Source organism: Symsagittifera roscoffensis, chromosome 3, assembly GCF_963678635.1.
Source record: "Symsagittifera roscoffensis chromosome 3, txSymRosc1.1, whole genome shotgun sequence".
Classification (NCBI taxonomy): Eukaryota; Metazoa; Xenacoelomorpha; order Acoela; family Convolutidae; genus Symsagittifera; species Symsagittifera roscoffensis.
In genome coordinates this window covers 56437157-56453564 of record NC_087064.1, presented here as the reverse complement: position 1 = coordinate 56453564, position 16408 = coordinate 56437157, and the positions used below count along the sequence as shown (strand labels likewise).

At 36.5% G+C, this 16408-nt stretch overlaps 3 protein-coding genes and 2 non-coding genes across 5 annotated transcripts in view; 1 reads left to right on the top strand and 4 right to left on the bottom strand.

The window, feature by feature from the left end:
* LOC134842343 (proteasome subunit alpha type-1-like) overlaps nt 1-16408 on the top strand; it is a 359095-nt gene that overhangs the window by 171800 nt on the left and 170887 nt on the right. The gene's annotated exons all lie outside the window — the stretch shown is intronic.
* Nucleotides 8367-9107, bottom strand: LOC134841762 (GPALPP motifs-containing protein 1-like). Its single transcript, XM_063857799.1, has one exon. It carries the CDS (start codon nt 9105-9107, stop codon nt 8367-8369), a length of 741 nt encoding a protein of 246 aa, XP_063713869.1.
* Nucleotides 9552-9638, bottom strand: Trnastop-uca (transfer RNA opal suppressor (anticodon UCA)). The gene has a single exon. It is a non-coding gene; the product is annotated as a tRNA-Sec (tRNA).
* LOC134842454 (uncharacterized) lies at nt 10002-14112 on the bottom strand. Its single transcript, XM_063858798.1, has 2 exons — nt 13680-14112; nt 10002-10221 (listed from the first exon to the last, which is right to left on the bottom strand). Exons 1-2 carry the CDS (start codon nt 14094-14096, stop codon nt 10114-10116), a joined length of 525 nt encoding a protein of 174 aa, XP_063714868.1. The 5' UTR covers nt 14097-14112; the 3' UTR covers nt 10002-10113.
* Trnal-uag (transfer RNA leucine (anticodon UAG)) lies at nt 10394-10475 on the bottom strand. Its single transcript has one exon. It is a non-coding gene; the product is annotated as a tRNA-Leu (tRNA).

Here is a 16408-nt window from a genome sequence, read left to right as displayed (position 1 = left end):
CGACCCAATTACTTTGACTTTTCGCGCGCTCCTAGAATACTATAAAAACCCAAGTCAAGCGATCCCCTTAAACATTTGTTTATATTGGTGCCAAAAGCGCATTAGAAAAATTTGAGCATTCACCGCCAAAATGGATGTAATATAATAATGCCAACGGGGGGAGGGAACGCTTGGTTGGTGAGAGGGTGTCGAAATCTCAATAAGAAAAGCGTCCACCCGCTCCCTAAATCCTCCTCTGATGTAATGGGGGATAGGAGGGGGAGCGGATGAAGACCGTTTGTAGCAAATGAGTTTGAAACGAACTCAAAAATCAACTCATATAAGTATCGTTTTCGATTAACACAAAACTGATAATTTTTTGAACTTTTCTTTGCTCTGCAATGTTTGACCAGCTGCGAAAAAAATCTCTGAATGGTATGTTAGACGTAAAATCAAGGATAACTTGTTGTCGTTGAACACGTTCAAAAAACGAAGACAGTTTGTCCGTAAAACTTGAATGTACACAAAAAATGTTGTTTCTATTAAGAAGAAAAAGAGCTTAAATACTGCGCAAAAAATATAGAGCTCAAATTTTTGCCAATTGAAAAAAATTATCCCCGAAAAAGGACTACAACTATTTACAATCTAAGCAAAGGTAGTTTTATTTAAAATTTCAAGCCTTTGAGCACGTCTTGAATTTTACCATTTCTACAAAGTTGACAATTCTGTGAACTAAGTCATTTACGGGCAAAATTTTGTACCCGATTGCAGGGGCGGATCTAGGATTTTCTCGAAGGGAGGGGCGGATTTTCAAAAACATTTTGAAAGTTTTTGACGACCTTTTTTTTATATCGATCAAATTGATTTTCCGAGCTCTCCCAATTCACCAGTAAGACCCTATTTTGACAGAACTTTCTTCACCGCAGGCAATTTTTGAAAAAACAGGCCAAAAAAGGCGTTCTTCGGCACTTATGGAAAGTTTTTGACCAAAAAATTGAGTTTTTTTTGGTGCGCGCTCCCCCCCCCCCCCCCCCCCCCCCACAAAAGTGGCATACTTTGGCGCCGTTACAAAAATTTTTGGGCTCAGTCAGCCAAAAATGGATATCTCATAATAGTACAAAGGGGAGGGAACCTTTGGGTCGACAGGTGGTTGAATCCCTGAAGGGGGTACAGCCTCCCACCCGCGCCCTTCTTAAATCCGCTGGTGCACAATTGCAATACCCTTGCTTATCACAAGGGTAAAAATAATCTGAAAACCAAAAATTCAAAACCACTTTGTTCGACAAATATCTACCATGTATTTTTTCCAGAGCAATATAGAGAATACACTGGCACAGAGGGCAATAACAAAACCTCAAAGATATTTTTAATGCCCCTCTCACCTTAAGTTTTTCAGGTTTTCAGGTCAAACTATTTAGAAAGTTTTCTAATAGTTTTGATAGTAAGAACTATATCTCTATGCATTTTTGCACCCAAGTTATTTGGTCGTCGTCCCGCTGAGCAACTTAGACTTAGAGGTGGTTCTATACGCGATGACGCAACGTGAAAAACTAGCTAGCACCTTTTTGTTAAGGTCAACAAAAACAGAAGAAAATAAACAACCTCTTTCTGCGGGTAATTTCCGGCTGAGCAAACAATCCCATATGACTAAATGCATCCAGATTGACTTTAATCGATCAAACTTCCTCAGTAACGGAGTCACTTCAGAGCAAGAAAAAAGAGAAGAAGAAAAACCAGAAAAAAACGGGACGTCTAGATGATTTTGGAAATCAATTTAAGATTGCGCCGGAGAACCTACAACTTTAACGCACGACTTAAAAACCGAAGCAAGTTGGTTGCATGCAAAAGGAATCATGAATTGAAAAACAATTGATTGATAGAGAAAATAATATCAGTCAAAAACTTTTTATTCTGACTTCATGCAACATTATTATCTAAATATGTATCATCTGAACTATTTTCGATTGAAGTAGCCAGCCGTTCAAAAGAGACTTGTTTGTATACAAAATGCTCGCGAGTGATTTAAGTGATTTATTATCAGGGCTCAGGAGTGTAAATTTTGCTACTCTTACTTGTTAGTGATTTAGTCAGCCAAGGAAATTGAAATGTTTATGAGAATCAAACGCACATCAGAATGGCTAGCGATGTTATTGATGCCTTTAAAAAAAATTCCTGTTTGAAACAACCTTTTTGCTTGTAACGTTAAGAAATTATTGAAGGCCGACTCCCCACAGCGGGTTGTTCTCTCTAACGGAAGCATTTCGTGTTGTCGCATTTATAGAATCTGCTGGAGTTAAATGTCAAGGAGTTAATGTCAATTAGGATTAAGAGGAATGCCAAGCTGAAAAAGTCAGCTTATCTTAACACTTCGAAGTTCAATCTAAGAATCTTTCGCAAAAACTCTAATTTGACTGCTTCACCAAAGTAAATCATGCTTTGACTTTTTAAACTGAAACTCCGAGCTCTTCGACAGGATTCTCAGACTCTCGACTTCATGGATTACACCAAAAAGGTAGAAGACCGATACTCAGTTTTCGGGCCAGATTGAGAACAGCTTGCATTCATGGGTCCACCAGGGTCGAACCAATGGTCGAGCATTGATGAATCAAAGTGCGTCCTAATTTTTCTAATTCTACTTCACTGGTATTTGTGGAATTGCCATTATTAAAAACGGGAACAAACTGATATAATTAGTTACCACTAAAACGAAACTTTTCAGAGCTTTTAAAAGCATTGATTGCAAATTTGATAGCGGAAAAAAAAGCTGAGAAAAAGTTGTGATGCTATGACCAGGAAGTGGAAAGAAATTTTGTTTTTGGGCGCGTTAGTGAGTAGTGCTAGCTTACTGCGATTCCCATTAGCTGCGATTTCCGCAGTTGCCAAAAGAGATTGGTTTTGAAAGTTAAATGTTAATTGTCATTCGCAGCGATTTCCGTGGTAACGAAATAGAAAACATGTTGACCAAGAATAGATTTTAAAGTGCCTAAACTGCATTTTCCGCAGTTACATAACATACTCAATGTTTAAGTATTGAGCGTATGCAGTTTTAACGAAAGGAATTTTTCAATAAATTGCAAATTAGTCGTCATCCACAAAACAGTTGCAAAACAAGTGCGCGGCAAGTTATGAGAAAAGCTACAACAGAACAGCGGAATGTTCGTTTGATGGCTACATGCAGACAAACTAGAAACCAAAGATTAACTCAGAATTTCTACAAAACATAAGGTGTCATCAAACTGTAGTTTTCCAGAAATGGTCGCTTGGGTTAGTAAATTGCCTGGTCGCTTAGTTATGGCACATAGGAAAGTCAATAATAGCGGTGAAAAAAGAATAAACGCCAAAAACTTAAAAAATTACGGAATTTTAGCTCCAACTAAATATTTTTGGCCACAAAGCAACCCACTTTCACTAATACCTGGATTGATCTGTTTTTTTTGCAAACCTTGAATATCTGTATGGCATAAAAATTACTAGACTATCGTACCATCATGGTTTATCAATCTCAACATAATTAATGAATTCTAATGAAAATTAAAAAACTATTTCCGAATGTACTGAACAAACTTAAACGAAATTCCATAAGAATTAATATTCGTGAAGTACCCAAGCTTACTTGAACTGAAAACTCAATCACCATATCTGCAACTTCTAACAAATCTAAAACTGTTTTTGAACTTGATTCGAATCACGTTAAGCGACATCTATATACCGATGAAAGAAATCATAATTAAAGTTGCAAAAAAGATTCAAAAATTTTTCGAATTTGATTCCAATATCGTTAAACAAAATCTAAACCAAAGAAACAGAGCACAATTAAACTGCAAAAACAATGTTAAAAGTTTTCGAACTTGATTCGAAAACCTCTTTGAACGGAACCTTTACAAATAAAGCAGAGCACAATAAAATTGCAGGAAAGGCACAAATGCGAAAAAGAGCTTCGTACCTCTTGCGAAACAACTCAAACGTAAAAAAAACTTGAGTCGAAATAAAACAAGACTGCTCGTATCAGGGCAAAGCCCTGAATGTTCCGACAGCCTTTTAAGGTTTATGGAGCAGTAATAACACTTAAAAATTCAATGAAATAAAAACAAAATCAAAAAAAAATTTTTAAAATTTGAAATTTTTTATGAAAATCATTCCCCCACACGCCATACAAAGTACAAAAGGATAAATTTCGCTCCTTGTAACAAACCAATTATGGCACATAAGCTTCTTTTAACCAATTTGGAACGATTTCTAAGACGGATTAACTCTCCACTTACGCGTTAATAGCGCGAAACATATCGCGCGTTAATTGTCCCAAATTGACAAAAATGGCAATCTTTAAACCCCCGTAACTTTACGAAAAATGATCACAGGTGAAATATCTTTTCAAACTTAAGCTCAGGACAACAATAGCTTTCGAATGATATAAATAATTTCCGTCAAAAATGGTTAGTTAAAAAGTCGAAATTTGTCTGAAGAAAAAAAAACCCACCCCGAGCACAAATATTCCGTTACTTTCGTATCGAAAGTCGGAACAATAAAATGTTTAAAAAAAACTAGGTTAATCAAAAGTTTTGTATGTTTTGATACCAAAACAACTAGGAGCCCAGCTAAAGCTGGAGGTGCGTGCTTGATAATGAATAAATTTGCTAACTGATGCAGCACGAAAAATGTGATTTCAAAAACTGGACTCAGCCCAAAACTTAACTTCTTTCTCTACAAAAATAAGTCAGATGAGTATCAAATTTTGAGATAATCATTTTTACCAAGGAGATAATATTTCCTGTACAAAAGATTAAGGAGTTCCCGCGTCTGCAGCAACATTTATCGCAACCGGTTTTTTCAATTGAATATTTCATTACAGATATGTTCATTACAAAAATTTCTAAGAAACAGCCAAAAATTTTAAGAACCGGGTTTTTAGGTTGAACACAACCTGAAAATTGGTACGGTAGTTTTCGTGCAAAGACAAAAAATTTCTGAAAAGCTGTAAAAGTTTCAAAGCTTTGACTCATTGGCAGGGCATAACTTTTTTCCTAAGCAAACTGTGGATGGCCAATTATAAACTTAGGCTTTCTTTTTGCATGATAGTTAAGGAGAAAACTCCAAAAACACCAAAAAATGGCCAAGAATGACAAAGTTTGACATTTCTGAGAATTATAGCTTTTTGTGAGAAAAATAGTGCGTAGTCGCTTGTACAGAAGAAATTCATGCTACTGTAGTTTCGATTGAACCCAAAATGTCATATTTGGAGAGGGTTGTTTTCATACAGAAAAACGGTCAAAAAACGAATGCCATATTTTTGGTGTCCAAAAAATTTAGGCTTAGTCGCAAAAGCAAATTAACTTTTTACAACTCGTTTTTTGAATTGATTTCAAAATCTCAGACTGAGGTTATCACTACCCGTTATTTTATTGAATACAAAACATCAGATTTGAAAGAGAAATTTTCGTAAAAATCAAAAAGAAGCACATAACACTCAAAAATAAAAAAAATCGAGTATTCCGAGTGTCTTTATTTATATGTTCAAAACATTTAGGCGTAAACGCATATGCAGGGAGCTTTTCAAATTCGTATTATTTTCCATTGAAACAAAAACTCAGATTTGAGAGGAGTAGTTTTCAAAAAATGGAAAAAATTTAAAACATGGATCAAATATTTCCCCACAAGAACATCGATCAAATCTTACCGCACAGCTTTTTTTGGAGGGCTGTAGACAGAAGTGAAGAAACAAGAAGCTCTAGGGGAGTATGCAAGCTAACGGGGAATATGCAAGCTTTCAACTGATACCCATTTTATGAAAATCAGTGGAAGCTTCCGAGGAAAACTAAAGTTTTTCCAGTAAATTTTTTATAATAAAAAAAGCAATTTCATTAAACCGATAAGTAAACATACAAACAATTTGAAAAGTGCAAGTTGGAGTGTTAAAATTGCGTTTTCCCTAATATGATAAAAAATTAGGTCTTTAAGACGATGAAAAAAAACAGGCTAAAACAATTTTGAGCCGAGGAATTTGTTATAGCCGATTAAGGAAATACCAAATCAAGGTAATTAAAATTACATTTTGTAGGAGGAAATCAAACATCAAAAGCAACGTTAAAAAATGCGCGCAGCAAAAAACGGTTCCAAGACGTGAAACTAAGCCGACAACAACAGGTAAGCAGACAAATAATCGGCCTACAGTTTTTGTTTAAACAGAACATTTCCAGTTTTTCTTTCACACAAAAACTATGATTTACGGAAATATAAAAAAAAAAACAAGTTCTGGTCAGATTAGATCCCAAGACTTTTACCGTTCAAATTTCACATCTCATGAAACGCGGGAACTTTATCACAAAATTTTTTGAAAGATGATGTTAAATTATCTGCAGTTAGAATAACTAACAGTATGCTTCGCGATCAACGTTTGATTAAAACATGCTGTATTCTAAGCGAGTAGTATGCTATACTTATTGTAATTGCTAACGCCCTATTTCACGAGAAATTTTAAAAAACCTAAACATATTCAACAAAATTTAATTTGACCAGCCGCCCTTGCATAGCCGTTCACTTGTTTTGCCGTGCTAAATCAGTTTTGGCTTTTTGAAATGCTACCATTTATCGCCTGCGCGTTTAAGCTTTTCAAAGTCTTTTGATAGAGAGGATTTCGCAGTTGTTGTATACACGTAAGCAAAATTGAAGAGCAAGGCTGCCAGCTGTTGCTCGTTCCCAGTAGTCGCCTGTTCTAATGTCGAGGCTCGGTTATATTAGACGCTCTTTGTCTTGAAGAAAAAATGTTGCGTTTTTTTTAATGTTGTCCTCCTCGAAATTAGAAAAAATTGCGCCCAGTTTCATACACAGATGCGAAGCAGAGCCTCGAACTCTTTGCGATGGAAAATGTATGCCTATAAAAAAATTTAAACTGGCCAGCTATGCAGAAAACATGTAATGAAACTATTTGTGAACAGCACACTGATGAAAAAAAAACGATTTCTAATTGTTTTTTAGATAAAACAAAATGCAATTATCCAAAAACGGTATACATTTTCCAACAATCAGAAAAATAAGATTAAACTAAAAACACATATGTGGGCTGTTCACCAGGAAAAAAGATAAGACGATTCCAGAAACAGCTATTGAAAATGATAAATTTCAAAAACAATTAGAAAAAAAACAGTTCAAATTCAAATTTCTTGCTTGAAAACAATTTTCATAAAAGAACTCGAATCCAACAACAATGCAGAAACAAGAAAGAGACGCTGCTGAAAAAACAAGTTTATAGAAAGAGAAATTGGAACGAAAACTCAACCAAAAATGCAATTAAACTTAAATTGCTAAGAAAAGACCCAAAGATGTACCATTGAGCCATTTTCAAAAAATGAATGATCACGGAAACGTATCAATTATATCTGGAATTGAAATAAATTTGAATAGTTTTTTTTAATTGGCCAAAAAAACGCGAAAATTATTTCGATACAATTTTAACAACAACTGAATTTAAACGATTACTTAAAATTAATCAGGAAAAGTAGCAGACAGCAACTCAAGTTGACAGAGTAAAACAACAAATGCATCTAGCATTTTTGAACAAAATTACTGAAAATTTTATGTTGATTTAATTCTGATTTGACAGGATTGCAGGCTAAGAAAAATGTAACAAAAATGAGCTAAAACTAATGATCAATTTTATTTGCACCAAAAAGATTGCGATAGATACAACCGATCGATCAACCGAAAAAAAAAGTTCGAACTATTTCGGTTACTTAAACTGAGAAAAACCAGCAGAAAAAATGTAAAAATTTTGAATATTTTTTATGTTTAATTTTTTTTTTCAAGAGTGTAGAATGTTTATTCAAAATTTTCCATAATTTCATTTCAGAAATCAATCATTCCCGCATAATTCCAAAAAAAATAATCGAAAAAAAAAACATTCGGAAAATAAGCCGATGAAATCATAGCCGACTTCTGCCAGCGCCCAAATTCTACCGAAATTTTTCAGCACAGAAAAAAATACTCTTAGAAAAGCATACCTAATATGCAACAACTGCACACTACACAAACCATCGTGTTAATGGAATGCTTACCATTCCATTTCGTCCATTCTATGTACAAACCTGTTTAGGGGAAAAGTCTAGTACCCGATAGTAATACCCTTGCTTATCGCAAGGGTAATATATGTTAGGATTAACCGGCCACAATTTGGTGAAGTAAGATGGAGAAATCCAAAGGTACCTCAGGTTATCGGGGTAGTAAAGTTGATCGGGGTCCTTGGTTGATGACGAGGTTAAATTTTGGAGTCTGGATAGAAGCGCTCAAAAGAAAGCAAAAAAAATACTTTCTGCTTCAACGCTACCAGTTGAGCGCTACAAAGGGTCACAAATAAATTAAAAAGATGGAAACATATGAATGCAAATCAAACATAATTACAGATACTTGCTAGTTTTGCTGCTTGAAAACTTTGAGGAAAAGGCTTGACAGTTTTTGATCAGTTTATTTTTTGCGTCTGAGTCTAATAACCGCGTTTTCATATCTCTTTCGCGGTTAAATGGAACTCTTTCTAATTTTTCGTCCTTCTGTTTTTCTGCCTTTTCATTCTCGATTTTTCGGTGCTCGTCAAGAAGCGAGGACGCTTTTCGTTTATCCGACAACTCTCTCGCAATTCGTTCCTGTTCGAAATCACGTGACCCTCGCTCGGCTTCGTCGGCGTCGATTGGAATTTTACTACGAGATGAAGTGTCAAATTTTCGGGGACCGCTACCAAAATTTTTGGTCAAAACTTCTGGAACCAAAGTCATCCATTCCTCTCTTTGCACTTTTTTCTCGCTGACGTCTTTTCGCACCATTTTCGGTCTTTTAGCTGTCGGCTCTCCCGAAACTAAGTCGGAAAATATAGGACCGATTGTTGGGCCATCGGCTTCTTGTGGTTCCGCCGCTATCTGCGCCTCAGATCTTTCTTCTAGTTTCGATGCACCAGACTCTGACAATGGCGGAGGCAACGCGGGGCCGAACTCATCATCGGATTCCGAATCACTTTTTATGTGGTCATTATATGACTGTTTGGCCTTCGGATTCGGATCGTCATTGTCAGTTTCCAACTGTTCGGGTATATTATGGCGCAGATGAGGCGGTAGGGTGGGGCCGATGACAACTCCGTTTTTGCTCATTTTGGCATCTGATCTAAAACTGAATTACCAATGACCATGGCCATGAAATTGGTGCTAGGTAAATAACACAAGACATTAAGTCGACAAATGAAAGTTAAAACATGTAAATTGAACAATTCGAATTTAAGCTAAGATCCCGGCGCGGATCTAAGATTTTCTCGGATTTTCTTTTTTTAGGTCGACCAAATTTATTTTCTGAGCTCTTTGAGGCAATTAATAAAGGTCGACGAGAAATCCTACCTAAATCCGCGCGTAACCATTAACCATTAATAGCGATTTGGAGAGAGGTTTTTTTTACTTTTGTTACCGGGGGCAGGCATGCAGCTTGTAATGAAGAAAGATCTTCAGCTCTTTTCCAGTTCCCCCTTCAAAATATAGACTTTTCAATATTGAATTTGAAAGGGGGGACTGGAAAAGAGCCAGATCTTCGTCTTAATAACTATTCGCCCACCAGGTGGAATTGAACCACTCTGTCGCTAGACAGCTACAGGTTTGAAGCCTGCACCCCGGACCACCGAAGCTCAGGTAGGCGACAACTCATATGGCCTACATTGTCGAACACCACTGATTTCAAAGATATCTTTATCAGCTAACAACAACGTAATTGGCTCTGCATCATCTACAAGTTCGCATAAGCAATGCAAAAATTTCCACCTTTACCATATTATCTTTATGTCACACTAATTTCGTGAGATAGGTTTACCATCATAGCTGCCTTCGAATTGCATAAATTATAGCGGATATTGGCCCAAATACCACACTTGCTTCATATTGAACATCATTTTAAACATTCGACTTGACTACGTAGAAGTCGCTCATGCGAGGGGATCCATTTCCTTGAGTGGTTTCAGATGCAATTAATGTGCAGAAAAAATTGCCTTGAGAAAACTGGAATATTTTCAAATAATTCTTGACTACTCAAACTATTTCATTTACTAAATCAATCAGTAATATTGGTTTGGTTATTGTCGTTATTTTTTCATTTCGGTAGTTTCTTCATGTCTCGCTATCTCCGGGTGCTGTACATTTCATCATCTTCCTTCCCACCCTGACCGAAATCCTGGGCAGTTCTGTCTTTCTTCAGCGAATCCCAAGAAGCACCTGCTTTTTTCAGCTTAAAAACGAACGAATATCAGATTAGGCCGTTATTTCAGGTTTGATGAACGTCTGCATTATTTTAACGATGAATTGAAATTTGTTGAATGCAAAAGTCTCAATGGTGGTTAAAAGAAGTTTTTTGTATCGAAATGCGTGATTCGATAAAACAAGACAAAGCAAAAAAATTATGACAAGTGTGGGATTCGAACCCACGCATCCGAAGATACTAGGGCCTAAACCTAGCGCCTTAGACCACTCGGCCAACTTGCCTTAATAAAACAAAACTTCGATCTAACCAAGAACGGCCGCACATTGCATTACAGAAAGTGGTTCCATATGTAAAAATGCGATCAGTCAGTCAGCTCAGAAATATTAAAGTTCTGATTTGGTCTGTTCCACTTTCCACCCCCCCCCCCCCCATTTTTCAAAGTTTTCATTTTCTTAGGTGTTTTAACGTGCTATTAAGTCTGAACGATGCAAGGCATGAAGAACAAATGTGCTCACAATAGTTAGTTCGTTCACCATGCAAAAATTCATTTCATATTTCGCGCTATTAACGCGTAAGTGAGACTTAATCGTTCCAAATTGGCTAAAGGAGGCTTATATGCCATAATTGATTTATAATAGGAGCAAAATCTATAACTTTGTACTTAATATGGCGTTTGGGATGTTTTCACAAAAAATCTCAAATAGAAGAAAAATTTCAATTTTGTTTTATTACATTTAAGTATTTCATGTTATTTCTGCTCCATAGACCTTAAATGACAGTCGAAACTTCAGGGCTCCGATTGTTAAGCAGACCAATCTTTTATCATTAAAAGTGAAAAATTGAGTACTTTGGTAGGCCAACGCAAAAAACAGATGCATGGTTGATTGACAGACTCCAAAAGACGCTCAGTCTTGGGTCACGCTTCCTCAATAAAAACATTTATCCCAAGATTTGTCAACAAAAAGATCAACTCCAAAAACACAACAGACTAAATTAGCGGCAAAACAATGATCTACGCGCCCAAAAAACTCATTTGAAGTTTGCTTTCTGACTTGCTAATTGTTCTGGGTCTGCTAAAAAAACCGGTCAGCTATTTGTCATCATAACTGAATTTTTGGTGTGTTTTTTTGAACTTTCTATCTCAAAAAGGCGTAGGGAGATGTTTAACGAAGTAACAAAATCTATTTGTTTGAAAAGAAACTGCGACACCATTCTGTATGGCAAAATGATAATTTTAAAGCAATTTCAGAGCCCAAGGTTTCTTTTTCTCAAGGAGCTGGTTATTTTCAAGGTAACACTTTATCAACCAACAAATCAGTGGGATTTGTGATCAGTATTTTTACATTATTGCAACAAAATTGCAAAAATTGGGCGGAATAAAAAATTCCCAAATAATTTATACACAAATTATTTTGTAAAAAAAATTATAACACGCGGGACCTGTCTATCAAAGTTGTTTGTTTTCGTGGGACCACTGTATCATAGTAGTACCGCCGAAAAAAGCCTCTCAATTAAACTAACTGGACAAAACTAACAAAATTGATAAAAGAATGAAATCTATTTGTCCCAATCGTTTCAGTAACAAAGTTCATCAAAATAACGGCACTTTGGAACCAAGCAAACAACGCCCCCACCCCAAACAAAAATCCGTTTAGGGGTGAGGTGAGGATTTTAGCTTGGTTCTGAGTTCGAACTTTGAATCAACCAGCTTAGAGCATTTTACATGCAGCGCTTAGCAAATTGAATTTAAACGAAGTGAACACTAAAAAGGGCTGAAGGAGCTTAACTTGTTATATTAGGAAGACCGATCGTTTAGCAGGCCAATCTTTTATAATAAAAAGTCAAAAATCAGTCTTTTGGTATACCAACGCATTAAACTGATGCATGGTTGAGTGACAGACTCAAAAGACACTCAGTCTTGGGTCAAGCTTCCCCAATAAAGACAATTATCTCACGAGTTGCCAACGAAACGAACAACTTCAAAAATATAATTCTAAATTAGCGGCAAAACAATGATCTACGCGCACAAAAACACTCGTTTGAAGTTAGCTTTCTGACTTGGTAATTGTCCTGGTCAGGACACGACGTCTATTTACACGACGTATGTACGGTCCATACTAACCTACAACTGCTCAACCTGGCATGCTAACAAGGGCACGAACGATAAACTTGATATTCTTCACAGAAAACACCTGAGAAGGGTACTGAACATTCATTACCCGAAAATCATTTCCAATGATGTGTTGTACGAGGTAACGAGAACTGTACCTCTTTCAGAATTTGTGACTGAGCGAAGACGCAACCACCTGGGACACGTATTACGACGAGACACGACCATCAAGCAAATCTACGAACACGTGCAAACTCTACCCAAACGAAAAGGAAAAGGACAGAAACCAGCCAACCTGTTGAAGACCTTCAGAAAGGATTTCCAGACCGACGACGTCCACATCCTGGAAGAAAAAGCTTTCGCAAGAACATTATAACCTTAATGCGCTCTTGATATGATTCATTCATTCAATTGTCCTGGGTCTGATAAAACATTGGTCTGATAAAACATTGGTCTGATAAAACATTGGTCTGATAAAACATTGGTCTGATAAAACATTGGTCTGCTAAAAAAAACCGGTCTGCTAAAATACCTAGCACCATATTTTTGGTTAACTTGATCCGCACGCTTTGCTTGGTGTCTGGCAAACAAAACGACATCTGTTAGGACGACAACTGTTTTTGAAAAGACTTAGGACGACGCTACACGCAATTCTCCAATATAAACTGCTTAAATTCAAAAAATTATTTTAAATGTTTTAACGATCATTTGTCGTTAAAACATTTGAAATTCATTTTAAATGTTTTAACGATCATTTGTGTTTTAACGATCATCTCTCAATGTCCTGTCGTTAAACTAGTATCACATTACCTAGTAACAAGTATGATAGTTCGCTCCCAAGAAAAAGCAGGAATGAAAGATGGGTCCCGCAATTTTGCGAAAACTTCAAAAACCGAAGTAAACAAATGAGTACAAACGTGACAGATGGATCTCTTGTCTTTTTACTTATTCCGCTCAATTGTTGCGATTTTGTGATAATCAATGTATCAATGCGGAGAAAAAAAACAAAGCACTGTTGCACTGCTCGTTTGGTCTAAGTTATTTGACATTCAAAACCAAGTTCAGATTCCCCTTGAAGAAGCTGAAAGAGTTGCCAGACATTAACCGTGTCCTGTCTCAATAGGAAAGCCACGATCGAATTTTGATCTTAGGTCCAATGGCCTAATGCGCAAGCAAGCTTACGAAATGAACAATCATTATTTATCAGTTTCGTGCTTTTGCTTTCTTGTCCTGAATTCGATTGGTTAATACAGCATGTGTCTACTTACTGACAAGTATGAGTACGCGGTTGTCTAATTACTGCTAAAAAACCCACGCTTCGCTGTCACCTTGCACATAAACATGCTAACAAATTATTTGTACAGTAGTCACTTACGTATCTACTAATTGACTCAGGCATCGGTACATCAACAGCCGGTAATTCACCAAACCAGTTCTTATACACATCTGAAAGTGTGTCTCTGTAACTCACAGCCGCAGTCAGGCCTCCTGTAAATGCTGGATAGAACACCAATTTAAAAGGCCTTCGGCTCTTCTTCCTAGCAACAGCCCAGAGAAAAGTGAGTCCAGTTACAGTTCCAATGGAACCCAGTTTCAAATGTTCCCGGTCAATGGCGTCAAAATATTTGGTCACTTTTGGAAGATGAGAATAGCCAGTTTCAAAATAGAAGAAGAGTTTCTGTCTGGTTTCTGTTATGCGTTGCAATGTTGGCGTATTTTCAATTTCCGGAATTTCGGGCGTTGGTTGTGGCCTCGGGTAATACGAAAGGTCTTCCACCTTGACTCGGGTCATTATTGGTCACAATCTGAAAACTTCCCGATTGCTGAATTTTACGGTGCCCAACAACATTTCAAAAACACGTGAAACCATGAACTTTTTACACAATCAATAGCGGATTCCTGACCAAAAAAGGAAAAATTCATTTTTACAGGGGATTCTCCTACAGCATGTTTTTTTGATTGAATCGTTTATCTCAGATTTGGCACTGAAGGTTTCGAGAAAATAAAAAAATCCATAAAAAAAATTCAAAAAATAGATTTTTGCTTAGTCCAACATTGCCATTTTGCAAAAAAAGAGGCTTTCCGCTACGCAGAAAAATTTAACAGCTCATGTTTTTTATTGAACCCTTTATCTTAGATTTGGCAGTGCAGTGTTCGAGAAAAAAAAGTTACCAAAAAATGAGTTAAATTTTCAAATGGGACAATTTCCTTAACTTTTCCTCAACAAAAATTAGGTCAAAGCTGTTGAAGGAACGAAGATTCTTAACACTCTTTTTGCGTTGAATCATTAATCTTAGATTTCGCCGGGCAGTTTTTCCAAATTGGAAACATTTTCCAAAAACGGTCAAACCTTCACAAATTAGACGTATTAAAGGCCATAACTCTTTTTCAACAAAATTAGGGAGTAGCAGCTTATGCAAGGGAGATCCACAAAACGTGCTATTTTGATTGTAGCCTTAACTTAAGATTTGGGAGAGTAGTTTTCGAGAAAATGAAAATGAACCAAAAAAGGGTCGATAAATCTCCCACTGAAACCTTCGAAGGCCGTAGAATAGCAGGTCGGGCAGCGAATATGCAGGCACAAGATGAGTTGTCTTTTTTTTTCATTGGTACTACTTTGATGGTAATTAGAAAAGTATTTCGCGAGAAAAGTGTAAAAATTTCCCAAAGCGTCTCAAAAACTCAATAAATCCCATACATTTTCATAATACCTGTTTTTTTCTCAAACAGAAACTAACCATTTACAAAGCAGATACAGATGTTCAAAGCAAAATTAACACAGAGGCGAAGTTGCACTTCGCATACACAAGCAAAATATGACCGACAACGCTACTGGAAAAAACTGAATGAGTGAAACTTTGACTCTACAAAATTTCTTAAGTGACACACGCCAATTATGAGACTACATAATTTCTAAGTGACGCAAGGCAATTATAACGCATTAGCAGTACCAGTCAGTTTGAAAAAAAACAAACTTACCAACTAACATGCCTCAGTTTATAGCTCGGACGCATTCTAACTAGTATACGAAAAAGTTCATTAAAAACATCCGACCCTGCCCAGGTTCGAACCCTTTTATTTTGTTGCTGGTCTCCTTCCCTACCTCTAAGCTACAGATCAATGATACCTTGAAGCTAAAACGCTATTTGTAATATACTAGTCGGGCTTAATATAAATAGCAATAGCTGTACTTAATAGCTGGTTATTGATCAAAATGAACACATTTTGTCACAACAATATTTGAGACTAAGGTTGGAAAAAAAGAGAGTTCATACTATAACATAAGCTTTGCTTGTGTAAATAGATACAAATATTCAATTCAAATAGAATACAAATATTCAATTCAAATAGAAATCAAAAGTGAACCAGATATGAAAATGCAAAAGATCCACCAAATAAGCACTTTTTTGCGACTTGGGTTGGAAAAAAAGCGGATACCGTAATAAGACACTACGCTCCGCTTGTACAAAAACAGCAACTATTTAAGCAGTTATTTGCGATTTCTTCCAGTGATGCTGCAAAATTTAGAAATCAAAATTGAGGGGAGATGTTCTACACCCCCTTGGCACCCCACCTCCGAGTTTGGTCAGCCAAAAACTAGAACCCAGCTAAAGCTGGATAAACCTGCTTAAAGAATTTTGATTTTTTTTTGTACTGACTTGTAGAACCCAGCTAAAAATTGACTTTTCCGAAGATCATAACTTTTTGTGTAAACCATTTGGGCGTAACCGCTGACGCAAGCGAGCTTTCTACAACTTGTTCTACCCACTTAACCAAAACCTCACATTCGGGTGGGTAGTTTTCTGAAAGCCATAACTTTTTGTGCAAAAAAATTTGGGCATATCCACTGATGCACGGGATCTTCTCACAATCTGTTTTATCCATTGAACCTAAAAGCTCAGACTTGGGAGCATCGTTTTTGAGAATATAAAAAATCTAAAAATATGGGTCAAAAATTCACACAGACTTTCTCGAAGGCCGTAGAAAGTGGTTAAGGAAAAAAAGAGACTAGGAAATTATGCAAGCACACAGGGTAGTGGGCGGACTTCCCATTGGTACCACTTTTTTGGAAATCAGTAGAGATTTTTTTAATTTCCAAAGCGT